Source organism: Ictalurus furcatus, chromosome 4 (assembly GCF_023375685.1).
Source record: "Ictalurus furcatus strain D&B chromosome 4, Billie_1.0, whole genome shotgun sequence".
Lineage (NCBI taxonomy): Eukaryota > Metazoa > Chordata > Actinopteri > Siluriformes > Ictaluridae > Ictalurus > Ictalurus furcatus.
This window is the reverse complement of record NC_071258.1, coordinates 7,557,979-7,585,978: the sequence shown is the minus strand read 5'-3', so window position 1 is coordinate 7,585,978 and position 28,000 is coordinate 7,557,979. Positions and strand designations below refer to the sequence as shown.

At 38.5% G+C, this 28,000-nt stretch overlaps 1 protein-coding gene across 3 annotated transcripts; it reads right to left on the bottom strand.

Moving 5' to 3' along the window:
- Positions 1 to 856: 856 nt before the first annotated feature.
- depdc7a (DEP domain containing 7, paralog a) lies at positions 857 to 24,397 on the bottom strand. 3 transcript variants are annotated; one of them, XM_053622721.1, is made up of 9 exons: positions 23,687 to 24,397; positions 13,689 to 14,092; positions 12,099 to 12,229; positions 11,778 to 11,970; positions 10,161 to 10,381; positions 8,566 to 8,708; positions 5,923 to 6,048; positions 4,826 to 4,904; positions 857 to 1,473 (listed from the first exon to the last, which is right to left on the bottom strand). In XM_053622721.1, the coding sequence occupies exons 2-9, from the start codon at positions 14,090 to 14,092 to the stop codon at positions 1,259 to 1,261; spliced, it is 1,512 nt and encodes a 503-aa protein (XP_053478696.1). In that variant the 5' UTR covers positions 23,687 to 24,397; the 3' UTR covers positions 857 to 1,258. The 3 variants fall into 3 exon arrangements, with proteins under 3 accessions (XP_053478696.1, XP_053478695.1, XP_053478697.1); XM_053622720.1 differs by lacking the exon at positions 23,687 to 24,397 and adding an exon at positions 17,857 to 17,994; XM_053622722.1 differs by lacking the exon at positions 23,687 to 24,397 and adding an exon at positions 17,814 to 17,860.
- Between the last annotated feature and the right edge of the window lie 3,603 nt (positions 24,398 to 28,000).

The following is a 28,000-nucleotide window of genomic DNA, read 5'->3' as shown; positions in this document are numbered from 1 at the left end:
CATATGAAATGCTGCTATGCTTTTTTATTTGTTTTATTAGCAGCTCCAACCTTATTTACAGTTGCTTACCATTTGGGAAAGAGCCATAAAATGGCTAATATTTTATAATGAACACTCAAGACAGAGCTTAAAATGGCTGTGGCACTAGCAAAATCCTAATTAGGTTATGTTGTTTGGGACGGCGCCTTAAAATAATTGATGGTCAAGGAAGAACCCTTGACACAAATTTAGTGTTTTTGGCCAGCATTTACATTCAAGTGGGAACACAAGATAGTGTAGTGATGAATTCTACCATTAGGGATGGAGCCACAAAATGGCTAATGGTCTAACAGGAATTATACATAGCCATGGATTCTAGTGTTTGGAACATAACCTTAAAATGGTTGATGTATAAGAATATTCATTATTCATTAATGATGGTGCTTTGGACAGTCTTAAAATGACTGACAAGTCTAGAAAGAGCAACAGCTAGACTTACAGTGGTTAATGTCCTAGTAAGATCTCTAACTCATCAGTTCTACTGTTTGCGATAGTGTCTTAAAATGACTGACATTAACTGGACAATATTTTTGATGAAGCCACAATGTCATGAAAGAACCCTAGTAATGAATTTTTGACACAAAAAAATGAATTTTTGGACACAACCAAATGGCTAGCAATCTACTAAATACACTAATCAGGAATTCTACTGTTTGGGACAAAGCCTTAAAAATGGCAATTTCACGAATAAGAACTCTAGTCATGAATTCTAGTATTTCTTAAATTAACTTTCTAATGAGATTCAAAGGAACATGAACTAGACACGAATTGAGCATTTTTGAATGAGTACAAACCCAGACATGAGGAGGATCTTCTAGTAAGTACAAGCACTGCCACTAACCTTCCAGGTGGTAGTGGATGAGAAAAGAGCTGGGGTCATAGGTCAGTGTAAATTTTAAAAGAGCTCTATTTCAGTGAAAATGTTTAGGAACCAACAAAAAACATTTACAAACGGTCACGGAATTTGACAACAGTCACAACAGAACAAAACCATTTATGTTACAGGTCTGAACATAGCCTGATAAATATAATTCATATTTATAATACAGGCATTAAAACGTGCATGATGTCATACTTTGACCTTTGTTAACCCATGCGTCCATGCATAAAAAGTAAATAAATATTTACATTTTGTTTTTACAACATTTACATGACATTTTACAGAATCTACATATCATTTTGTACATCTTGTGCAATAGCATTTCAGTAAAGCAGTGTGTTACAGGTAAGCACTGGATATCTGGTTGCCAAAATACTGCACGAATATCTCAGGATGTCCTCTGTAGAACTGTCCGAGCAGTCGCCGCTTTTCTTTTACAGAAAGCTTGGGGTTCTCATGAATAGTTCGGAGTAAAGTCACAAGCTCCTCTTTAGTGGTTTTCTCTACTGTCTGCATGTAAGTGGTCCTCGTAAGACGTCTACAGTAAGATGGACCTGAAGGAAGAAACAAATCTGCTGTTACTTTTCTCCTCAATAGTCATCTCAGTGTTCGTTACTTAGACACATGCAATACACATTCCACTTCAGTACATGTGAGGCAAAAAGAAAAGGAAGGAAGTAATACATCACAACACATACATGCCTGAAAAGGGCCATTTGGCTGGAACTATGCATGTGTTAATCTTCATATTTTTAAGTAAAGAATAAAGCTAATAAGCAATAACAAGGTAGTGTGATGTGGTGTTACATAAAGACGTGTTTTATTCCTCATAAACAACTACAATTTATCAAACCTAACTATTTTTTCTTTATTGAGGAACAACACTGCACATTTTATCCACTTATAGTTACGGTTAATGTTGTGGAACATCTGCAAAACAAGTTAGTTTATGTTAAGACTTATGTTATAGCAGCTATAACAGTTGTTCCCTCATGTACAACAGTATAAACAGTTGTTCCCTCACCAAGCTCTATTTTTCTCTTTCTTGAAGTTAAGAAAACAAACAAAAAAATCAACTTGTCATGTTACTGAGTAACCGCAAAGTACCAAGCTCTGTCTAATGCAGGAAAATGAACCCTGGTGATCCATTCCGTCAGACTTATTGGACATTTTCAATCAGTGTAAACAAATGAATCATTTTAACTGTTGGGTTTCTGTGTGTAGAGTATCAAGACTCTGTGTTGTGTTTAGCTGCTGGTGAGCAGGGTGATGGGGAAGGGGAGGGGTGTGAGTCCCCTGCTGGACAAATAATTCACACCTCTCCACAATGACATAAAACACAATTAAAGCTTTTTTTGATTGTAAAATACTGTATACAACTACCATAATAAAATGATAATATTTAAACCTAGTAGGCTAGATAAAAAAAAAAAAGAAATTCTTATGAAAAACTGCCAATTCTTAAAGCCATGAGTGTGTACATTCTATTAACCACTAGTGTGGCGTGTGATATCACAAATAAATTCAGTGCTGAATTGAACACAGGCACCCCCAAAACAATTTTTTTGGCCTCTGGTAAAAAACTAACTAAAAATAAAATAAAAATTTTAAATAAAAGCCCAAAACAATTACAAATATTTTGTCCTTTTCAACTGGTATGATAATCTGTTTTTTGGGGGGGTTTTTTTGCTTGTATTTGCTTGAATGGGTAATGTAATCTTTGAAATTCCATTTGTTGAATGTTAAAAACAAAACAACAACAACAACAACAACAACAACAAAAGATTAATATAGATAAATAGGTGTTACTTTAATGTGATTTTTAAGTGACATTACGTAGAAAGCAGTCCTACTTCTGAGACAATACGAATTAGACTTTGCCTCACGGTTCAAGCTGCAAAGATGCTGACTCGTGTTTTTCCTCTCACTTTACATAATTGACACATTTGAACAGTGTCCCAAAGGATAACCCATGAAAACTATTAACAAGGAGAAGTGAACACACAGATCTGGCATTATATACAGTGCATCCGGAAAGTATTCACAGCGCTTCACTTTTTCCACATTTTGTTATGTTACAGCCTTATTCCAAAATGGATTAAATTCATTATTTTCCTCAAAATTCTACAAACAATACCCCATAATGATAACGTGAAAGAAGTTTGTTTGAAATCTTGGCAAATTTATTAAAAATAAAAAACAAAAAAAGAACATGTACATAAGTATTCACAGCCTTTGCCATGACACTCAAAATTGAGCTCAGGTGCATCCTGTTTCCACTGATCATCCTTGAGATGTTTCTACAACTTGAGTGGAGTCCACCTGTGGTAAATTCAGTTGATTGGACATGATTTGGAAAGGCACACACCTGTATATATAAGGCCCCACAGTTAACAATGCATGTCAGAGCACAAACCAAGCCATGAAGTCCAAGGAATTGTCTGTCGACCTCCTGGACAGGATTGTATCGAGGCACAGGTCTGGGGAAGGGTACAGAAACATTTCTGCAGCATTGAAGGTCCCAATGAGCACAGTGGCCTCCATCATCCATAAATGGAAGAAGTCTGGAACTAGCAGGACGCTTCCTAGAGCTGGCCGCCCGGCCAAACTGAGCGATCGGGGGAGAAGGGCCTTAGTCGGGGAGATGATCAAAAACCCGTGGTCACTCTGACAAGAGTTCCAGCGTGTCTCTGTGGAGAGAGCAGAACCTTCCAGAAGAACAACTATCTCTGCAGAACTCCATCAAGCAAGCCTGTATGGTAGAGTGGCCAGATGAAAGCCACTCCTCAGTAAAAGGCACATGACAGCCCGCCTGGAGTTTGCCAAAAGGCACCTGAAGGACTCTCAGACCATGATGAAACAAAGATTGAACTCTTTGGCCTGAATGGCAAGCGTCATGTCTGGAGGAAACCAGGCACCAGTCATCACCTGGCCAATACCATCCCTACAGTGGAGCATGGTGGTGGCAGCATCATGCTGTGAGGATGTTTTTCAGCGGCAGGAACTGGGAGACTAGTCAGGATCGAGGGATAGATGAATGCAGCAATGTACAGAGACATCCTTGATGAAAACCTGCTCCAGAGCGCTCTGGACCTCAGACTGGGGCAAAGGTTCATCTTCCAACAGGACAATGACCCCAAGCACACAGCCAAGATAACAAAGGAGTGGCTACAGGACAACTCTGTGAATGTCTTTGAGTGGCCCAGACTTGAACCCGATTGAACATCTCTGGAGAGATCTGAAAATGGCTGTGCACCGACGCTCACCATCCAACCTGATGGAGCTTGAGAGGTCCTGCAAAGAAGAATGGGAGAAACTGCCCAAAGATAGGCGTGCCAAGCTTGTAGCATCATACTCAAAAAGACTTGAGGCTATAATTGGTGCCAAAGGTGCTTCAACAAAGTACTGAGCAAAGGCTGTGAATACTTATGTACATGTGCTTTTTTTGTTTTTTATTTTTAATAAATTTGCAAAGATTTCAAACAAACTTCTTTCACGTTGTCATTATGGGGTATTGTTTGTAGAATTTTGAGGAAATTCATGAATTTAATCCATTTTGGAATAAGGCTGTAACATAACAAAATGTGGGAAAAGTGAAGCGCTGTGAATACTTTCCGGATGCACTGTATGCATAACTGTAATAGCAATTTACTAATTTATCTTTAAAGCCCTCCTATTGAATATCATGACCTGCCATCACTGCTTACACCTAAGAGTAGATGCAGGATGGTTTGAAATTTAACACTTACTTTAAACACAAATGATCATTTATAGCATTATAATAATCTCTTCACCACATGGGTGTGATTAGAGGTTGATTTTCCAGTGTTGCACTCGAATCATTGGTCATTAGTGTGACACTGCAACAGATACCTAGAAAAGTATTATTAGTTATCATACACTTACCTGTAACGGCATCAGGATCTTTGCCCCTGATGATGCTGGCTAGTTTATCACTAACAAGCTTGTGTAACGATACAGGAATCTGGGGAAACATTCAGAGCGATATGCCGTCGGTCTTCTTATATTCATTTATGAAAATACAAAAGCCTGAAGTAATGTTATGGTGGAGCCAACTTCCAGAAATTTCCAAAGAAACTGAACAGGAATATACGTAGCTCTAAAGCTAGGTCAAAACACAATTTCTGCCATATTGGCATTTTTGTGCACCATCAATGGGCAATGAACTGCACGGCTAAATTCTTCCTTTTATGTATTATTGATAATGAATCAATTTAATAAAGCAATCCCTTAAACTCACAATAGACATCATAGTTAGCTTCCTCACGCTCATAACCGCGTAGCTTTCCCATTGGTTTAAGTGTAATTATGAATTACAGGACTAAGCATAGCATGTAACATCATTAATCTCAGCTCTTAATGCAGAACGTTGGATATATGTCGTAACAATAGAGTTAACAATTAGACTATTCAACTGTATGCACTCTTATTTATTATACTGATCAATGCATTAAAAAAAATTCTAATAAATATATAAAACAGTCGCACTGCTGCATTTTCATGCTGCAGATGTACACTGTGTTCAGCTACCTTTTTAAAAAATTCTCTCCCTTCATGCTGTTTCTGGTCATGGGTCAGATAATCGTATTTACACTTGGGTTGTAAATGTGACATGAATTGTTTTACCTAACTGCAATATCTTCTTTACAAAAAAGCCTTATCTCTGTAAGAGCACATACTCAGGCTTCTACCACTCCTGTAACTTCATCAACATTTCGTTTTTTCTTGACACGTAAATAGCTATACTGGTGACAAACACTAGGTCTATTATATATTATACTATATTAATCATTATAGCAAACCACTGTTGCTTTCATTTGAACTTGCTGAGTAGTCCATACTGCCCATTGAAAATATTAAATATATTATAAGTATATTATTTCCCATATATTTTTGTGTGCTAAATGAAATGACTCGGTCAATCTTGGGTTTAAAGCTAAAGGTAAACTTTGAGGTCCGAGATGTTTTCAAATGCGCCTCACCTTGAAAAGATCCAAGTGATTGTCTATCATGAAAAGTACCAGAAGATCCACCTTTCCCTTGGCGAGTCTGGCGCTGTACACGATAGCACTGGAAAACGCTCTCTTCACCGCCATTCTGTTCTCTATCTGAGGAACAAACAACATCCATGGCATATGGTCAGAATTTATACCTTCATTAACATTATCATGGCCACTTTAGTGTATTTATATAGCATGCGCATAAAATCTCGCATGTTCTATCACTTTGTCATAATGTGGGACACTTCCTATTGTGTGTTGTGGGAACGCGCTAAGTAAACTCTTTAAAATGCCGAGTCACTGTGATTGGCTTCGGATCCCAACCCTCTGAACGAGGAGGTGGTTGGACTGAGAATGGTTTTCAATAGTGCCAAGGAAAGTTACAGTGCCTTGTACAAGTATCCATTATCAACCATTTAATCTATTATTGGAAAAGAGAAAGAATGTGGCAGGACTGCAATTTTGCATAGAAGAGACTGTCCACCAAAAGTCAGTTACCAGTTAAGGAGAGCATTAGTCAGAGAAGAATTCAAGAGGTAAAGGGTAACACTGAAGGAGCTCAGATGAGATTTGGACACTCCAAAAAAGGGATTCATGGAAAAGTGGTGAGAAGAAAGTTATTTGGTGACTCAGCAAACACTGAAATGGTTCTCTGGTCTGTTGAGAACAAAGTGCTACTTTTGGTGCAAACCCAAAACTGCTCATCACCTTGAGAACACCACTACCACAGTGAAGCATGGTGACCTGGGAAAGCTTCTCATCTGCACGGACAGGATAATTGATTAGGGTTGAGGGACCCAAAGCGTTCAGCCAAAGCTAGACTTTAGTTGTTTTAAGAACTTGAATGTGTTAGAAAGCTTGAAAACCAATAGTCTAGATCAAATGTGACAGAGCTTGTACAATTTTGCCAAGAAGAATGGGAAAAATATCAGGATCCAGATGTGCAAAGCTGATACAGACATATCCCAGAAGACATGCAGCTGTAATTGCAGCCAGAGGTGGTTCTTCTAAGTACTGACCCAGTGGGGTGACTGCTTATGCAACCAACATATATCTGTTTGTCTGCCACAGTTAAAACAAATATTTTACACCTTCAAATGTTTGGCATATTGTGTAAATTAAATGGTACAAATCGAAATGAAGTACATTTCAATTCCAGGTTGTAACACACATTTGTTTATGTAAATGCACATTTGTAGAAAAGTTCAAGGGGGTGAATACTTATGCAAGGCACGGTATAGGACGTCATTCCTGATGACTGCTATCAGTCTGTCCAAGCTGATATTTCTATTGTGAGTCTGGACTTTGACAATATCAATAGCAATGTTTTTGCGGCTAATGAGCAGCAAATGGCCTTTTAATGCAGAGGTTTTCAGTTCTAGGCCTCAGGCACTACTATGGCATAGGTTCAAGATTTTTCTGCTTTCGCACACCTGATTCAAATCATTGTTTAATTATCAAAACCTTCATCAGCTGAATCAAATGTGTTACAGCAGGAAAAACCTGAAACCATGTAGTGCACTGACGGACTGGACTGAAACTCCTGATTTATTGTGTAATACATGACACATTATTATCTCTTGTTCTGCTGCCTTTCAGGATCAATGATGTACTCTATCTATCTCCTATCTAAAGTGTCATTCGGTTGCTGTATATTCATTTCCATGCCTGCTTACAATACTCCTATTGTAGATATTGTCTAGCAGCTTACATCCTGGTTTAAAACTAGTTTTCCTATTTTTGGGCAATAGAGGCCATTATTTCCAGCCTAAAGAAAGTAAGAGAGCTGAATCAGAATATGAATGATGAGGACATTTTTTCCATGAGACCAGTTGCTTAGCAGTGGGTGTAAAAATTCAGTCTCAGTCCCAGAATGCAATAAATGTAATAAAACACGGGTTGTGACGGGATATCCTGTTAAAGGAAAATAATCAACTTTGGTGACAGTAACTCCGCTTCATCACACAAGTCATCATTTCCATATTTTCCTACAACAACATGATATGGAGTGTTTTATTCCAAATTGAAATATCATCATTGCCTGAAATGTTAGTGTCACCATTTTCCTCCAATATGGTGTATGAAATACAAATGTTACTGCACTGTAACAGGAAATCTTTATGACCTTTTTCCTACTTAACTGATATCATATCCTGCCACCTAATATAATCATGAGTAATTTTTTAGAGACTCGGCAAACATTGAAAGGGCTCTCTGGTCTGATTAGAACAAAGCACTATGTTTGGTGGAAACGCAACACTGTGCATCACCCTAAGAACACCATCACCACAGTGAAGCATGGTAGTGGTAGCATCATGACATGGGAAAGCTTTTCATCAGGAGGGACCGGGTAATTGATCAGGGTTGAAGGCCCAAAGCATACACTGGTGTTGTTCAAAACCAAGAACCTGAATGTGTTAGAAAGGCCCAGTCAAAGCCCAGACCTCAATCTGATTGAGAAAGCTTGAAAACCAATAGTCTCTCATTTTTAAATGACTAACTGTTTGACAAGTGTGTCTCAGATCTATTGTTATATAAATACACCTGATTGTATAATAATGGTCCACAGCACACTGTTCCATTATATTAGTATACGTTAAAACACTAAGAAGCGCTCTGTTTCACCTCTTTGTGCAGTTTGAGGTCATTTGGCTGTGCGGCGAAAGCCATGAAACGGAGGAGTCTGCGGAGCTCCTCTCTGCTTCGGGAGTCCTGGAGCTTTAGACAGAGCTGCAGGGCCTCCAGAGCCTGCTCCTGCTTCCCATTAACTACAAACACACACACACACACAAAGGCTCAGGAAAGCACACAATGTGGCTATAGATAACACAAACCGACTGGCTAAATGGGTCATATAAGTCACTCAGGTCATTAAATAACCTCACTTACACCGCACAAGCATTTTGGCAAATAAACACAAGAGAAGAGCTTTGCTGAAGAGGAGCAAGAAAAACCTGGCCATTACATAATTAGCTGAAGCAGATGTTCTAGACTGGACTCTGGACATACGTGCCTAGTTGGACATCAGTGTAAAACCGGGGGGGGGGGGAGGTAGTAGGTAAGGGGAAAAAAAATTGTTTATTACTATATACAATGTTTAGCCTTAGACTAGACTACTGATAAATAAATATAGTTAGAGACTGAAATACATAATTACGGTAGTGTGACACATGGGTATAAAAACACTAGTTACCACTTGGGACCCGAAATCAGAACTTCAGCAACACTACAATAATTCAATGAAAATGTCATTTAATTTCAGATAATAGAACACACACACACACACACACACACACACACACACACACACATATATATATATATATATATATATATATATATATATATATATATATATATATATATATATATATATATATAAAAATAAATATAACCAGAACTACTGCATAGGTGCATACTCCTCCTTCAGGGATGATATAAGGCAGATCTTTATCATGCTGACCCAAGCTTTCTCTCCCAGCTTATTAACTCAACAAAGGGTCACTTGACTGGTCATGACGTCTGGGGTCTTGGAATAAGTACTCAGTGTTTTAGGAAGTCTGTCTCTTTCTTTTCCTTTCCTTTCCTGACCTCCATTGCTATGTCTTTCCTAGGTAAGGAAAATTCTCTCTCTCTCTCTCTTAAATTTACTTACTCACTCTCATTCACATTCACTGATCACTTTATCTATCCCAGGAACACTGGGCGTGAATCAGGAACACACCCTGGGTAGAACGCTAGTCCATTGCAGAGCCCCATGCACACACATATTTACACCTAGGGGCAATTTATCTTATCTTAGCCAATGTTTTTGGTTTCCACGCAAAGGTGGGAGGAAAGGAAACCAGAGGTGTCGAAGCTACCTGCTTCCCCTGTACTCCCGGAACTACTACACTACATTTACATTTACTACATTCTGTAATAAAATAATAACACATATCGCAGGTCAGAGTTGTACTCGGTGCATCACAGACAATCATGAAGAAGGAGAAAGAGAGAGTGAGAGAGTGAGAGAAAGAAATGCACAGCGACGAGGGAAATAAAATACAGTGAAACAGCTGCATATGTGGTACCAATAAATAGATATCCGTGTATCATGTCTGTTGCCTTCACTTCCCACCCTTTTGCTCAATGCACATTTTCCCCCCAAATCGGTGCAGGCATATTGAGAAATATTGAGAATGAGGCTCCTACCAAAAGACCCCCTCTTCCTGTCTTACCTAATAGCTCAGAGATGCCGCTGTGTATGTCGAAGATGTGGTTGCTAAACAGTGGAGGGTATTCCGTCTGGCCATAATGTTGGATCAGAATGCTATAGAGGAGACGTTTATATTGAGCTGTCTCCTCTGGACACTTGGCGAGCCCTCGGCTCACCTCGACTACCAACTCGTCAGGAAGAAACTCCAGACAGTCGACAGCTGCTGAGAGCCAGGCATCGGCACTACAGAATGGAAAAAGTACAACAATGGTTAATGAAGAAGACAAAAAAAACCCTACATGGACACAAGCAGAGAAGCAGAAAGAGAGAAACAAAGAGATTCGCTTGTACTCTTGACCTTCAGACTGTCAGCCATGTGGTAGACGAAATCGCACAGCCTGAGGGCCGAGGCTTTCAAACAGAGCTCTTTATATAATGACCAGCCTCCATTTGTCTGGACACAATATCTCAGCAGTACGCACGCGACGAGTGGTGTGTTTTGTATTCTGCATTTGCTTGCGAGCCCAGATATCCCCAATTCATCACAGAAGAAACATTCAGACCACACCTCAAGAGTTAAGTACATCTGGTTTGTTACACGTAAAGAAAGTGGTGGAAAATTTAAGGTTGGACTTTATGAAGAATATGACTTCATGAGAAATAATAAAAGAGTAATAATATATTTATATCAGTAAGATGACAATTTGTTGTGTGAAGAATAAACCATGACAAGAAGCGCTGTCATAGCAAAATAATCAACGATTTCTCATTTCCTATAACAATACATCCTGAAGTATTTCATTCCTTGTATACAGTACCACCAGTTTGCCAACACTCAAAACTCTTTTACTTACTATTAAAGGACATAGTACTTTTCATCCTTTTATTGTTAAAGTTAATGGTAGGGAACGTCTGTGAAATAGCATCTGTTATCCTATCCTCTCTTTTTTCTCTCTCTTAAAGTTAAGAAGTCAAATAAAAAAAATTGCAGCTTGCTACAGAGAAACTGGAAAGCCCTCTGTCCTAAAGACTATTTCATGGCAGAAAACTTAAAGGAACAGCTTTACCTCTGACTGTTACAAAGCACTGCCACTGGAGACTCTTTCCAAAAATGCAAAATAAACATCTCTTCACAGAAAACTTCACCACATCAAGAATTACTCATTTTTTAATACGTTTATGTGGATCGTACGTCATACAAGAAACAATACTGTATGAGAAACAAGCACGTTAATCTAATCCAATGATTTGAATTATAGTCTGTACTACTGTCTGAGCTGCTGTTATTGAAAATTTCAACTGATCAGATTTGAGAATTCAACGGTACTGTGGTGCAAATTAATTATTTATTAGTAATATTATATCATAACTATTACTAATAGTAGTAGTTCAATAGTAATAACAAACGTCACTTCTGAAATAACATTTAGTAATCTTGTGATGTATTCGGTCTTCACGATAATTTTTTATTCATTATTTATTATTCCCTTAAAGGTCTAATATTTTAAAGCTACTTTTATGTTCTGAGCATAAGAACAGAAGCACAATATGAGGAAGGAGATGAGGGAACAGAGAAGGAATGATGAAGATGATAACGATGAGGAAAATAACAGATTACAAGATGAAGAAGGACACATACTGAGCTTCACTGAAGGCTTTGAGGATTTCTCGGTCCACATAGTTGCTGGTGTAGAGAAGATCTGGGTCGCTGTCCATACCGTGCAGAGGGGGACGGGGACTCTCCTTTCCTTCTAGAAGACTCTCCAGTAAAGGCAACTCGATCAGCTGCAGTAATCTCAGTGTTGCCTGTTGCTGCCAAACCTCATCCACCACTGTAAAAGGAGAGGACATGGGTTATAAAACTCTTACATATCCTTTCAGGGTTTTTTTGTTTTATTTGCTGGGAAACAATAACCATTACACTGAAGATAAATGTGTAGTTTGTTTTGATGTGACTTACACTCCTGTGACAGACCCAGATTTATCAGCTGGGGTGTGATGTTTGTGTTTGAGTTCAGGTTCCCTAAAACGTCCTCCAGAGATTTATCTGTTTTGACTGGCGAGGTGTTTGAATACTCCTGTTCCTCTTCACTGTGCGGAAAAGTTTGATTAGATTAGAATCTGATCTGGTTGCATATGAGGAACTGAATCGGGTTTAATACACGCTAATGCTAGCTACATAAAGTGACACACTCTACATACCAACGTCATTTTTGTTCTTCATCATAAAGCTATGTGTGATCAGTATTCATCAGTGTGATCACCAAATTTCCCCTTGAGGATCAATAAAGTACTCTCTAGCTCTATTTTGGGCCATAGTAGCTTAGTGTATAAGGTTCAAAGCTAGTGGAAGCTGCTAAGTTCATATCCCAGAAAATCCCAAAAAGCATATATCTATATAGGATATATCCAATTTTAAGAAGATATCCAGTTCAATATCTTTATTCTTTCATTTATCTTCAGTAACCGCTTCATCCTGATCAGTGGTTACACTGGACCCCGAGTATTTCCTGGCAACACTGGGAATAAGGTGGGAATACACCCTGAATGGGATGCCAGTCCCATAACAGGACACCATGCGTACACACATTCACACCTAGGGGCAATTTATCATAGCCAATCTTCTTACTGGACTGTTTTGGAAGGTGGGAGAAAAAGCGTAGAACCTGAAGGTAAAAACCACACAGATAGGCAGAGAACAACCACACATTTTTATAATCCAATCATCCATCCATCCATTTTCTGTACCGCTTATCCTACACAGGGTCACGGGAGGCCTGGAGCCTGTCCTGGGGACGTGGGGCACAAGGCGGGGGACACCCTGGGCAGGGTGAAAACCCATCGCAGAGCACAATCACACACACACTACGGACAATTTAGAGATGCCAATCAGCCTACAATGCATGTCTTTAGACTGGGGGAGGAAACCGGAGTATCTGGAGGAAGCCTCCGAAGCATGGGGAGAACATGCAAACTGCGCGCACTCAGGTCGGAGACGGGAATAATAATAATAATAATAATAATAATTATTATTATAATAATAATAATGTGTTGAAATGTATTATTAAGAAATATTATTCCTCATTTGACACTGAAATCTAGCTGAATATCATGTTCTCATTTCTTTTGCCCAATTGTTGCAATGTCACATATTTACTTCATACGGTAACAAAGTGTGTTAATTGTTGTCTCTGAACTGCTAACATCTACTCATACTGATTCAGTCAGCATGCTCCTCTATGAATTATATACAACCATTTCTATTGCTATATCCTTTTTTAGTTAGTCAGTAGTTCATTTTTTTCTACCAACGTTCATGAAGATGATGGAATCATATAATTAAAACAATATTAAAGTAAATTTGTTCCCTTAGAAGCAAGCTAGTTAGCTTGTATTAGTCATGTTTACACACTATTTGCTTGTTTTGAAAAAAAAACAACAACAACAACAACAACAACAACAACAAGAAATTAAACTGTTTAAAATATATTCTAGTCATTACTTGATATGATTGTTCCTTTGAAGTGTCCTCTAAGAGAAATCCAAATACCTTTTTGGTGGCGCAGTCCTGTTGATGGAGGTCGATTCATACGTGTGTTCAATCGTATCCTTGCTAGCACTCGCATTCAGGAACCTGTATAAACTGCAGCTGCTGTCCTCAAACTTGGCGTGCCTCTTCTCTTTCCCGAACACCTTGGTGTCCACTGCTTCGAACACCCGCGAGTCCATGAGCGCCTGACAGAGACGCACTGCTTTGAAACGTGGCACCTCATCATCGCGGCAGAACTTGTTCTGGATGATGTGAGCCAACACCACATCGACAGCCTCGGAGCCCAGAAAGCAGTTGGGGTAGGACTTCAGGTTGTGGCGTCGTCTCTTGACCTCCACCTGCGCCTGCAGGTTGTTAATGATGCTGCTCCAGATAAAGGTGGCGCGGAACGGCTTCCCGGCCATCTGGTGTGCAAGGAAAAGGAAGCGCAATAAAACAAATGATTCCTTTGAATAACTAAATGAATTCTTTCTTATTAAAATGTTTGATCATATTTAGAGCTAATTTGAAAACTAGTCAAGAAATGGGAATACTAGTAGTAGTAATAATGACTCAACATCAGCTAACATTAGCTAAGACCGAACCTAGCTAGCTGGCTTTCTGTAATACTGATTACCAAGCTAGAGTTCATCACTTACAAAAGAACATCAAATCTATTGTATTGTCAGATATGGTCATTTAAATGCGTTTTAAATATATGTTTTAATATAATCTAGCATTAGCTAACAACCAACATGATCCACGTACTAGCACTATTTTTCCTTTTTTCTGTTGCTCAAATAATTCAAGTTCTCTAATATGCTTCTGGTTTTGTAGAGGTTTCCTTAGAGAAATGGAAATGAGCCAGCAACTTTTTTTTTCCAATGTCTAAGCCTAATTTGTCACAAATTGACTGTAACAGATGAAGCAGGAGACGTTTTCCCATGATCTATACCCAATAGTGCAGCCCTTGAATACAGACAGCTTTATAAGAATTTAGGTTCCAATATAAAGAACATTCGTAGCCAAAGTCAATATTGAGAAAGTCACACAAATCATAGCAGACCAGCTAATCATTTCTCACAAGCTACATTTCCTCTCTGGACTCGAACACAGAGCCCTGAAGGTGTGTACAGTTCCTCAGAGATCTCCCGCCCTCATCTCTAAGAGGAGAAGCCAGAGTCCCACAATCTCTTTACACATGTAGATTGAATTCCCTCTCAGCGCCCCCCTCCCATCTAACACCCACTCATTAATGGAAGCTTCTGACAAAACTGGGCTGCGAAGACAAAGGAGGTTCTCCAGATCAGTACCACATGTGGGAAAAAGCAAAACTGTATCTGAGAGGTTGCTAAAGCACAGAGAAATAAAGGACTTATATGAAGAAGCTGGTTTATTTGATTTATTTTAATCTGATGACTGATTATGAAATGAACTATGATGTCAAATCCTGTGATGTTTAGAAAACAGAGGTCACAGATGGATGAAAATCAAGTTGTCCAGCACTGATCGGAGGGCTAAGCAGAGAGCAGTAGTTGGGAGATTAGTTTCTTTCCTTCCTGCTATGTAATGTCGCACGCTGAGACAGTTTGCATATCACTGAACATTTACTTGCACAACAGTGATGTGATTTAAAAGCAGAAATATCAGAGCAGCAGAGTAAACCTGCGGACGTGTAAACCTCAGGCTTCCACACAATACAATACTTTTCAATTTATAAGACACAAATGTGATATTTGACAATACCACCGTATCTGTTAAGATACCATACATTATGATATCCGATTGATATGTGATCAACTTTGTTCAGAATTTGGGGCAGGCCTATTGTTAATTTGCGAATCATAAAAATGCAGAGAAGTATCAGAGTGGGCAAATCACCTTTCGTTCAAGTTTAAAAATATGAATTATTTTCAACCCATTAGTTATTTTTCCTTTTCCAATTATAATCAATTTATGATTGTTGAATAAATGAATTTCAATTGTTGCTTTTAAAATCGGTGTATCAACCCAAATCGGCAGATGATTACATCTTTATAAAACTGTATAGCAATTGATGAGAGTATTAGGAGACTTCTAAATTTCCTCTTAGAGTTCAGCCTTTGATAGATAGATAGATAGACAGATAAGATTTTTACTTCCATTTACTCATTTGCTATACTTTTATCCAGTCTTTGTAGACTTTTATCCGACTTACAGCTGAACGGATGAGTTTAAAGATCTTGCTCAAGGACCCAACAGTGGCAGCTTGGAAATGCTGGGATTAAAACGTACTGTTTTAGGATATTATTGTATTGCATTCTCTCATATATAAAACTTGGCATAAATACAAACATTCAGAGTGAGTTCTGCAGCCCTCCGGAAAAAAAAAAAAACCTTAAAAAAATCATCGACAGTCTCCCAACTAGAGATGGCTCGATACAGCTTTTTCTTATCAACGTATCAACCGATATCGAGATCCATTCGATTTTTTCTGTAAGAACTAATATGTTTTTAAATGATTTTTTAACTGAAGCACTTAAACAATACCGGAAGACGTACATAGCAGGGGGCACCTTGGACAGGATGCCAACCCATCACAGAGCACAATCACACACAATAAACAATTTGGAAATGCCAATCAGCCTACAGCACATGCTTTTGGACTGGGGAGGAAACCAGAGTACCCAGAGGAGACCCCCAAAGCACAGGGAGAACATGCAAGCTCCGCACACACAGGACGGATGCGGGATTCAAACCCCCAACCCCGTAGGTGTGAGGCAAACCACTAAACCACCGTGCCCCCTAAACTTCAAATATAATAAAATCAATCCTAACAAAAACATACAATCAAGTCTTGTTCCATTGTAACTTATATGTAACAGTTCCAAAAAACTTTTTCAAACCCAGTTCCGATCCTTCCATTTGTTACAGGGTCAGATCTAATTTTTTTTTGTTTTGCCAATACCCGAACCACCATTTTTGCCTGTATCAGTCCGATACCAGTTGGATTGATGCCATCTTTACTAACATCACCTTATTTAAAGTGTTCGGAGCATTACTCCCGGGTCATCCTCAGGTGGGAATGCCACTCCTCAGTCACAGGCAACACACACTGCTGTGTTTGGCCAACAAGACAGTAAATAATCACTGAGGGGTTCGTTCCCATGATGACCCTGCCAAGACAGTGCGACTGGAAAACAATGCCTTTCCACAACAAACCCCTAACAGTAACACACAGGCAGTGGTGACCAGGAGGGAGATGGAGCCAAGATGAAATACAGAATATCTGGTCTGGCGTCATTTCAAGCAGAGACAGGTCTGACTGATATATCCTTAGGGGGACGCTGAAGAAGAGTTACTTAAACTTGTTTGAATTCCCACTTCACACACACACACACAACACTTGTGAGGACCTTCCACTGAAATAATCATCAATGCGGTTAATTATTGCTATGTCTCCTCCTAAATCTAACCCTAACTTTAACCTCAGTGAACAAAATATAAACTTTTCAGATCTTTTAGCTGAAAAAATTAAAGCTGCATTTTTTGTTAAACAATTTCAAAATAAAATAAGCAGGTTCCTCATGGGGACCAGCCAAATGTTCCCACAAGGTCTGTGGGAATATTCTATCCTTGGGAAGACATTTGGTCCCCACCAAGATATAAAAATGTGCTCACTCACACACACACACACACAAGCTTAAGTACATGCTGTAAATCTTAAAAACCTGTCACAAGTTATAGCAACCAATTTCAAACCACAAACCACAACACTGTACTAATAAACAGTGCAGCAGCTAAGATTACAGATTGATTTAAATACAGAGTACATCTATACACAGATTATTCTGCAATTATTTTGTAACATATCTACATACAGATGCTCACACACACACACACAGACACACACACACAGACACACACACTTACTTTCTACACTTACTTCATCCAACACTATAATTCTTATTTATCCTATGAAATATAGAATATTTAAAAAAAGGTAGCATTATATCTTATGTGTATATGTGTATATCTATATGTTCATACTCTCTCTCTCTCTTTCTCTCTCTCACACACACACACATACACTCGTACACACCTGCAAAGCATCAAGTAAAAATGACTAAAACAACACAATAAACTGCAGTAAACTCTAAACAGTACCTTAGTCTTTAAAAGCAGCACATTATGCTTGAAGTTATATTACCTGGAGGTGCATAACATACACTCGCCCGTAACTCCGAACTGATCCCCTAACAGAAAACACTGCGCGTCGCTCACACACTCGGACTCCTCCCACTCGCACATTAGACACGCCCACACGCCACGATTGGTAGGTTAATTTGCATAATAATAGAACAGCACACTACAGAGCCTTCGAAACTTTTTCTTTAATATTATCAAACAAAAGGTTTCACTTGATTTCAATGACTTGGCCAAAAAAGTTTCAGTCACGTTTAAACAACAAAAAAAGTGTATTCTGCATGACAAAAGTACCTACATTTTACAGTTCAGTTTAAAGAAAAGAATTTCACCAAGATTATAAGCTACAGTTAACAGAAAAATATCAAACAGAGCCGAAAAGAAATAAAGCAATAAAGTCTTGTTGTGGTCAGTCCTCCATTTGTACCAGATCAGATCATGCCAAAAACAGGATCCCACACCTCTCAGATTACAGAGATGTCCGAGTACTGGAATTTCTGTGCATCAAGCACCATTGAAGCATTTTATTTGCTTTAAAAAATAAATAAAGTAATAACAAAATCATTTTAATGAATGATCATTCTTTATATGTCACCCCCTTTCCAAAAATACACTATATGCCATAACATTAAAAACACTGACAGGTGAAGTGAAAAACAGTGATTATCTCATTACACTGGCACCTGTCGAGGGGTGGGATATATTAAGCAGCAAGTGAACAGTCTGTTCTCGAAGTTGATGTGTTGGAAGCAGTAAAAATGGGCAACTGTAAGGAGTGACTCAGCGACTTTGACAAGGGCCAAATTGGCATGGCTGGACGACTGGGTCAGAGCATCTCCAAAACACCAAGTCTTATGGGGTGTTCCCGGTATGCAGTGGTTAGTACCTATCAAAAGTGGTCCAAGGAAGGACAACCGATAAACTGCTGACAGGGTCGTGGGCACCCAAGGATCATTGATGCGCAGCGGGAGTGAAGGCTAGCCCGTCTGGTCCGATCCCACAGAAGAGCTGCTGTAGCATAAATTGCTGAAAAAGTTAATGCTGGCTCTGATAGAAAAGTGTCAGAACACATGATGCATCACAGCTTGCTGTGTATGGGGCTGGGTAGCCGCAGACCGGTCAGAGTGTCCATGCTGATCCCTGTCTACCGCTGAAAGAGCCTGCAATGGGCACCTGAGCATCAGATTTGGACCCTGGAGCGATGGAAGGTGGCCTGGTCTGATGTATCACATGTTCTTTTACATCATGAGGACAGCCGAGGTGCATGTGCATCGCTTACCTGGGGAACAGATGGCACCAGGATGGGAAGAAGGCAACCCAGCAGAGGCAGATGCTCTGGGCAATGTTCTGCTGGGAAACCTTGGGTCCTGACATTCATGTGGATGTTACATTGACACATACCACCTACCTAAACACTGTTGCAGACCGAGTACACCCCTTCATGGCAATGGTATTCACTAATGACAGAGGCTTCTTTCAGCAGGATAACAAATGTCTGAGGTTGAGCGCATATTATGAAGCTTGTCAAATAGGAAATATGCAGCGAACTCCTCTAGTTCTCCCATGGAATCACTGAAATGATATGGTTCAATCCCTTGTTGTAGCAATCCAGTTGTTCAATCCCTTATCACAGTAAGGCTATTGGCTGTAGGTCTGTGATAGCATTCAACAGTTTTACATAAAGCACTCGGAGGATTATTGTGTCTTTGTGACCCCCCCTTCCCTTTGTGTTGCAGTACCTCATGTTTTACAAATTAAGCACTGGCCATGGCCCGCTCAGTCTCCAACCTTGATTTGAAGAAGGCACTGTGTGACATTTGGAGTTATAACAGAAATGTCACTGCCTGAATATTACAAATCAGAAGATTCTGAATCAGTTCAGATGATACAAAAGACTTTGTAGACATGCAAAGCTATTTTAAATCACACTCATAAAACAAGATGCAAACTTTTCAACTCCTAGCATTTTTTATTTTCTTCACTGTTATTATCTTGACACACACTACTTGATTATTTTTATGGCTTGTAATAATGAAGTAACATCTGTGACTAATTTTATTTATTTATTTAGTTTTAACACCATGTCAGCAACCAGGCTATTCACATGGCAAACAAAGGTTCATCAATAAATATTTAAAACATTAAATAAGACACTTAAAATGTAAAGAATATAAAAACTGTCAAATCTGTTTAGATGGTAGTTTAAAAAAAAAAAAAATCTATGAAACAAGTCTCTGAATAAAAGCGTTGTCTGATAGTACCGAAAGTTCAGTGAAATGTGCTTGATGGTCATAGTTGTTTAGCAAGGTATGTATATGCGAGGCTCTTCACCAGTCAGTAAAAACGCATGTGTTAGTCTTGAATAGTCCAGTCGGCATCTGGTAAAAACTATTTGGTCATGCCTATATTTAAAATTTTGAAAGTAATTTCTTTGGATCCTGGGGTTTATTCTGCAATTTATTGCTGTTGCACTCATTCCAGTCTGATTGACACTTATTGGTGATGTACAGTGGTGCAAATAAGTATTGCACACGTCAATATTTTTTCAGTTAACATATTTCCAATGAGGCCATTTACATGAAATTTTCACCAGACATCAGTATTAACTCACAACATTAAAGTCCATAAATAAAGTTATGTGTAATAAAATATAATGACACAGGAAAAAAGTACTGAACACGCTAACTGAAATTTATTTAATACTTAGTGGAGAAGCCTTTGTTTGTAATGACAGCTTCAAGAAGCTTCCTGAATGAAGAAATTAATCAGCTGCAGTATTCAGGTGTGATTTTGACCCATTGTTCTAAACATATCATCTTTAAATCTTGTTCTGTTGGATTCAAGTCAGGTGATCCACCTATTTAGTCCTATTTGTTTTTATCATTAGGTTGTAGGATTCCCACAGATCTATGATCCATCTCACAGGACAACAGTGTCATCTGCATACTTCAGATTGTGTATATTGATATGCGGGTTTCTACAGGCATTTCTGTAAATTATAAATAGAAGTGGGGATAATACACAACATTGTGACTATAGACAATAATAGAAATGTATTTTCTCCTTTATAGCTAGGTTTCTCCAGCCCTAATCTTTTATTTCCTTTATACTGAATGTTTCTGTGTGTTACTTTTTAACTCCCATGATTGGATCCATCAGCTCATTAACAACTCATCCTTACATTAAAATGGGTGTTGAAGCAGGAAAATATTCAAATGAGCCCGAAAGTTCATACACCAGAATGGAGGTGTATTTTACTATGATGTAGAGGTGTGACTAATTTACTTGGGACTGTATTGCACTGGTTTACGGTAGTTGTGTTCACACTGGTGTGTCGGTCAGAACACAGGAGACAGGAAATCAAAGTTAATAGTCTTTAATTAAAGGTTCAGTGCAATAAACAGCACAAATAAACAACACAGCCAAACCATAGGGCATTGATTCAAGTGATATGTTGTCATTGATACACAACTCAACATATATACACTTTAATGGTGCAGTAGGTAAGTTCAGTCCATGCTCTAGGAAGACCACGAGGTACTTGGTGCTCTTGACTCAAGGGAAACTGAAAGTAACTGACGTCATCCAGTAACCAACACTCAGATTGGTTGTGCCTTCCCAACTAGAGGACCTTATCTTAATATAATTTTTGTTAAAAATCCCTTTATACTGGTCCACATTCACTTTCAGCCATGTCTACTCAACCACATGGTAGCAGTACCAAACTTGTTGCACTATATACTCTACTTCTACAGGAAGTTGTTGGTGTTTCACGAGGTCATTTACACCTCTAGAGTGCATTAAACAACAAACACAAGTCAGAGCAAATATCTCTGTGAACAATGCTAACGAGCCTCTAAGCACCATCTCAACATCACTCCCACAGTTTCCTTTGAAAATACTCAGGTTGTGTATTAAAGCAGTTTTAGCACATTCCTTTCATCACATTGCATCTGATGGCTAAAAGAATGGTCCCACACACACGATTTTGCCTTTAACCCAAAATGTATCTGTTTAGCCATATTTTATTTCCAATACAAGTCTAATTTACCTCAAAACTTTTCTTTTTTTATTGTCATTCCTCTGTATAACTTGTACATGCTGGAACGGAATGTCTTTCTTCAGGGCCATGGTGGACACGGTTCACAGAACTACATAACATGTAAATGAAGGACAATGTCGAGTGCGAAACAAATGCACTGGATGGTTTACGCTAATTAGGGTGAACAACAGAACAGTATGAAATGGAAGAAACCAGTGGAAACAACTATCTATAAACTGTAGACTCTACACTGTAATGCAATTTGAGTAAAGAAAAGCAGATGAAAAAAGTATAGCAGCAAGCTTGGCAAAACGTTTCCCAGAACACACAATAGCATTGTCTCATGAGATATTGCTGTAATTTTAAAGTGTAAACCTTCATATACCTGTTTAAAACGTTTAAATAGACAGCTAACTATAGCTTAGTTAACTATAGCTTCCAGCTATTGATATGCTGACACTGCTTGTCCTCCTTGACTACTTATTAAAATCTCTGAAACTACAAGCGACTCTTCATGCTTACCACGACTAAAACATATACAACAACTCTACATTATAGTACTTTAGGAAGTGGGACATAGGGGATGGATTGACAACTGAAAGGCAAAATTCTGGTTCTTCAAGATGGCCCCTCCATAAGATAAGATTACAACATGCAGAAACACAGTGAAATATTGATGATGAATTTTTTGTTCCTCCATATTCAGTTCAGTCTGAGGATGTTCTTCCTTTTAGTCAACAGAAAGGCTGTGCCTACGTAACAGAGTGATAACATACAGCAGGACTTTTTCATGTTTGACTAAGAAGCATGTGATCATGAACGACAACAGACTCGCATTAAGAAACCACTGCACTGAAAAGCACAAAAGCATTTTCCTATTTACAGTATGCTCCCTGAAGATAACGCACACAAGGCCTATGAAGACAGAAGTGTCAAACAAGATCACATACAGCACTGTAAACAGTGTGAAAGCGAATGTGTTCTGGATAGTAAAGCAAAGTTGTGGGGAAACCAGTTGGACGGGGGAGGGATGGGATCATTTTTCACTTCTTTCTTCTAAACAAGGTGCTTTGTCGAGGATTTTAAAGGAAAGAAGACAGCGTAAATTTGCCTTTCAATACAGTGGTGCTGTTTCTCGTGGATGGGGGGTCCATTTATCAGCACAGTGCTGAGCTTAAAGTTTTTCCCTCCATCCACCATGGACAGAGCTGTAACATTTCACTATACACCACTGCACACCACAGTTTTACAGAAGTGAACATTCAAACATTTTACAGTCCTTGAATTACGGGTGTTAAAAAAAAGTTTGTGTGGCCTACAGTACTCTTATGCATGTACTATATACAGTATGCAGAACATGTTAATCTGTTAAGCCTATAGATAAAAGTCTTACAGAGAGTGTAGTCTAGTACTAACTGTTCAATAGAATTATACGGTGTGGTTAATAAGTACCTAATTGAAGTGATAAATATTTTGGCCTTTTCAGATTAGATGATTCTAAATTATTTCAATAAAATTGTCATTTCTTGTCATTGTTCCTTAAATGGTTAGATTTTCACGTTTTGAAATGAGTTCAGTTAAACAAAAATGATAAATATATTGAGTTAAAAACCGAAAGTATATAAATAGAATTAACACTTTAATATATGATTCATTTCTTTTCAGTGAGTCCCTAGACAAATTGTTGACAAGCTGAATCATGAAGAGTTAGAAAGACAGGTTTGCCTAGTATATCTAACATTAGAATGCCACAGTGCTCTACAGGTGTCATTTTTATATTATTTAGACTTACCTTTAGGTCCAGATTAAATCAACATTTGGTTGGTGAGTAGAGGATTAATCCTTCCTCAAATGTAATGTATTTTACAGAAAAACAAAAAGACAAGTGCTGAATATGTCCAACCTGGACTGGACAACCTGCCCACGTGACTAAAAACAGGTTCTACAGCTCTCCTTCTTTTCTCTGAAGGAATGAGTGCAATGGCATTGTTATGCAAAACAGCGTCATGTGTTTAGTGAGTTTACTCAAGTTATCATATCGCTCATCAGTGCAACTTATCACAGTTTCAGCTGAATCGTCATCAAAGCACCCGTCAGTTTGATCACTGCAGACCTGGCAACAGCATCATGACTGGCTTTGCTTCACAACCCTTATCAGAAATGCTATCACACTTACGTCCTTTAAACTCTATGCTCTCCTCCCACAGAGTTTATCAGCTCAGCACTAGTCTGATTTAGTAGGTCTATGTGAGCTGTAATATGCCATCAAAAAGAGTTTTCTTAGTCATTACAGTACAATTAACCTCATTCAATTTGGAGCAATACTGATCAAATTGAAACACCATATAAAATGTATAAAATCTGCCATGTTGAGCATCCCCTGATGATTTCAGCACAATATTTTCAACAAGAAAACTGTCATACTGTAAAAAAAAAACAAAAAAACAAAAAACCAAACAAACAAAAAAAAAACTTTCACTGTTTTGCTCCAAAAACATTGTGGGCTTTATAGACAATTGGAGTAGTTTTAAGGGCAAGGCTGGTCTTTTAGGGATGGATGGCATCCATCCCGCTTGGGAATGTGCTGCTCTCATTTCTTGTAGCATAGCTCATAGTTTCTGAACAGGCCTAGTTAAGTGGTAACAATCCAAAGCTAGGGAGCTAACAAGCAGGCTAAACCGACCATCAGCTACTGGATCTGCCTTGAACCGTCACCATATTGAAACTGTGTCTGTTCCCCGAGCCGAACAAAAATGTAGAAATATACGAAAAGTTTTTTTTAGCAACCTAATTAACATAAAATTAGAGCATACTGAATGCACAGCTAGGACTTTTGATATGAAGCTAGGACTACTACGTAAATATTAGATCTCTTAGATCTAATTCGCTTTAATGTACTTTGTTTTACAGAACCTTGGATTAGATCAAATGAGTATGCAACATTAAATGAAGCTAGTCCTCCTAGATACAGATATATACACCAGAGCAGAGGAGGAGGCATCGCAGTTATTTGTAACAATATTCTAGGCATCACAAAAATCTGGATATGAATTCAACTCATTTGAAATTCATCATGCTAACAAAAACGTACATAGCCACAAAAAAGATGTCTACTCAGTCGTTTCCACTAAATATATTTGCAGGGTTATATTCTGAATTTCTACAAGGATTTCCTCTCGGACCTGCTTGTTTACGTAGAAAAAGCAGTAATTGTTGGAGAATTTAATTTTCACTTTGAAAACCTGCAAAACCGTCTGAGAACAGTGTTTGTGTCTATTTTAGTCTCAGTAGGGGTTAATCAGGACATAATAAGACTGACTCATTACTGTGGACACACCCTTGACATAATTCTGACATTTGGTTTAAATATAGAAAATACCTGTATAGTCAGAAGCTATCTCAGAGCACTACCTCTTCTCATTTAAAATGTGTATTAATCATATTATCTTCTCTTCACCGTGCTACTGCATCAAATGTACAGTCATGTCAGCTATTGTACACAATTTTATTGAAAAATCTACCAGAGGAGTCGACCTTGATTAGTTCACCGTCTGACGCCACAAAACTCAATCAGGCGACCTAATGCTTAGAGCCAATGTTCTGCTACGCTCTAGATAATGTAGCACCACTTAATAGAAAAAATTAATTAAGGACCAAAAACGAGCACCCTTGCATGACGATCACACATGCACAGACCTTAACACAGACCACATGAAAGTTATGACGTAAATGGTGTCAAACTAAATCGGTAGTATTCCAAATTGCATGGAAGGAGAGCCTCCTGAGCTATAGAAGGGCTCTCAGTGCTGCTAGGTCAGCATATTTCTCCACCTTAATAGATAATAAAAATAATCCTAGATTCTTATTTAAAACAGTAGCAATGTTAACTAGGAACAAGACCAACATAGAAGCACAAATACCAACAGTATGTAATAGTGATGACGTTATGAATTGTTCCAATGACAATAATTGAGAGTATTAACTTAAAGTCAGATGACTAACTATGTATTAAACAATACAACCACATCAACAGAGCGATTAGAATTGTTTACTCCCACCCAACAGGCTGAATTAATTTCACTAATTTCCTCTTCAAGATCCAGTACATCCACATTTCCTCAAATAGACACTACCAGAAGCAATAGATCCTGTAAGAAAAATAAACTCCTCCTTTAGCACTATATGGGCAAAAGTATGTGAACACCATATCATCACAGTCCTTTATGTTTGTTGAAAATTCTATTCCAAAACCATGGGCATTAGTACAGAGTTTGGTCCTTCTGTAACAGTATCTAATATTCTGGAAAGGCTTTCCACTAGATTTTGGAATGTGGCTGTGAGGACAATTCAGCCGTTAGTGAGGTCAGGCACTGACGCTTGGTCAGGAGGCCTGGCAAACAGTCAGCATTCCAGTTCATCCCAAAGGTGTTCACTGGGGTTGCAGTCAGGGATCTGTGCAAGCCACTTGCATGCTTCCATTCCAACCTTGGAAAACCATGTCTTAATGGAGCTTGTTCTGTGCACAGGGGCATTGTCATGCTGGAACAGATTTGGGCCTTTTAGTTCCAGTGAAGGGAAATTTTAATGCTACATCATACAAAGACATTCAATACAATCACACTATACGTTGTCAACCAGAAGAGGACGGAGTCCCTTCTGAGTCTGGTTCCTCTCAAGCTTTCTTCATGTCATCTCAGGGAGTTTTTCCTTGCTACTGTCACCACTGGCTTGTTCATTAGAGATGAATCTAAATCGATGTCCTAATTTCTGCAAAGCTGCTTTGTGATAATACCTATTGTTAAAAATGATAAATCCATCCATCCATCCATCCATCCATCTTCTACCGCTTTCTCCTTCTTCAGGGTCACGGGTGAACCTGGAGCCAATCCCAGGGAGCATCGGGCATGAGGCGGGGTAAAATGCTAAATAATTAAATACAAATAAATAATAATAATAAAAAAATTTAATGCAGGGAGTATTTCAAATAGTTTAAAGGGAAAATTGACATTATCTGACTCAGTGATCCCATTAAACAGTTTTACATAATACCAGAAAAAGTCCATATTAAAAAAAGTATATATATATATATATATATATATATATATATATATATATATATATATATATACACAAATCAAACTGGATCTACAAGGTGTCCCAAAAGTCTCCATACATATAGGACTGTGTTTGCCAGCTCAACGTCGGTTGTGGATGTTCCTGGACGTCCACTTCTCGGTCGGTCCGCGACACTCAAACAGTCTTTTTGAATTTGTTAATAAGTTTAGCAACAGTGTCATGTGAAGTGCTCGCCATGTTTCCTGTTAAATTCCATCGCAACCTTCTGACAGCTTCCTGATCCAGTCGTGGGAATGATTTCAGTACGTTCTTCGTTTATCAAAGGCATTCTTAAAGGCTATCTGGAAAATATATATAAACTAAGTATGAAAAATTTTGAAAGACATTTTTGCTAAAAAGTGTTCATTTCCCCCTATGTATGGAGACTTTTGGCAAACCCTGTACAGTATATTACAAGCTGAATCACAAATGTGTGAGTAGGAAAGTGTTTCTGGCTTCAAGATGGCTGCTGTTAGCTTTGTACCATCCTCTTGTCCAGTTTTATAGAAAATCACGTGCTATACAGTATCAGAAACCACATAAGCAAGTCTATCTGTGAAGCAAAACAATTGTGAAACAGTTTGACACCAATATTGTTTTGACTGCTCAACTACATTTGTTTTAAGGGAGAATGTGTTCAATCAGATTTTTGATCTAAGTATTCTTCTACAAAAAAAAAATGGATTTAGAGAGTGCCAGAGTGTCAGCTGATGCAAATGATAATATGTAAGTAGTATAATTTTGCCACGTTCACATTGCTGATCTTTTGGTAAACTGGCTTCGTGAGTTCAAGCTGTTCCAGCCAAAACCACCAGCTCAGTCTCTGACAATAGGAGCGACAGTATCGATGGCCCACACAAACAAAATTCCTCCTTGCGTGAAACCAGAACACAGTGTTAACGAACCTCAAAGCACCCTCTCAGCTTCGTTCCCACAGATGAGCATGCTCTTATCAATATTCATACATTTCTCAGCTGTAGGGCAGACTATG

Bases quoted from the DNA above. Each gene is read 5' to 3' on its own strand.
- depdc7a (XM_053622720.1), bottom strand. The intron at 11,971-12,098 runs GTAAGTCACATC...CTCCTTTTACAG, and splicing joins TCTGGGTCTGTCACAGGAGT to TGGTGGATGAGGTTTGGCAG. The intron at 10,382-11,777 runs GTATGTGTCCTT...TCCATTCTGTAG, and splicing joins AAAGCCTTCAGTGAAGCTCA to TGCCGATGCCTGGCTCTCAG.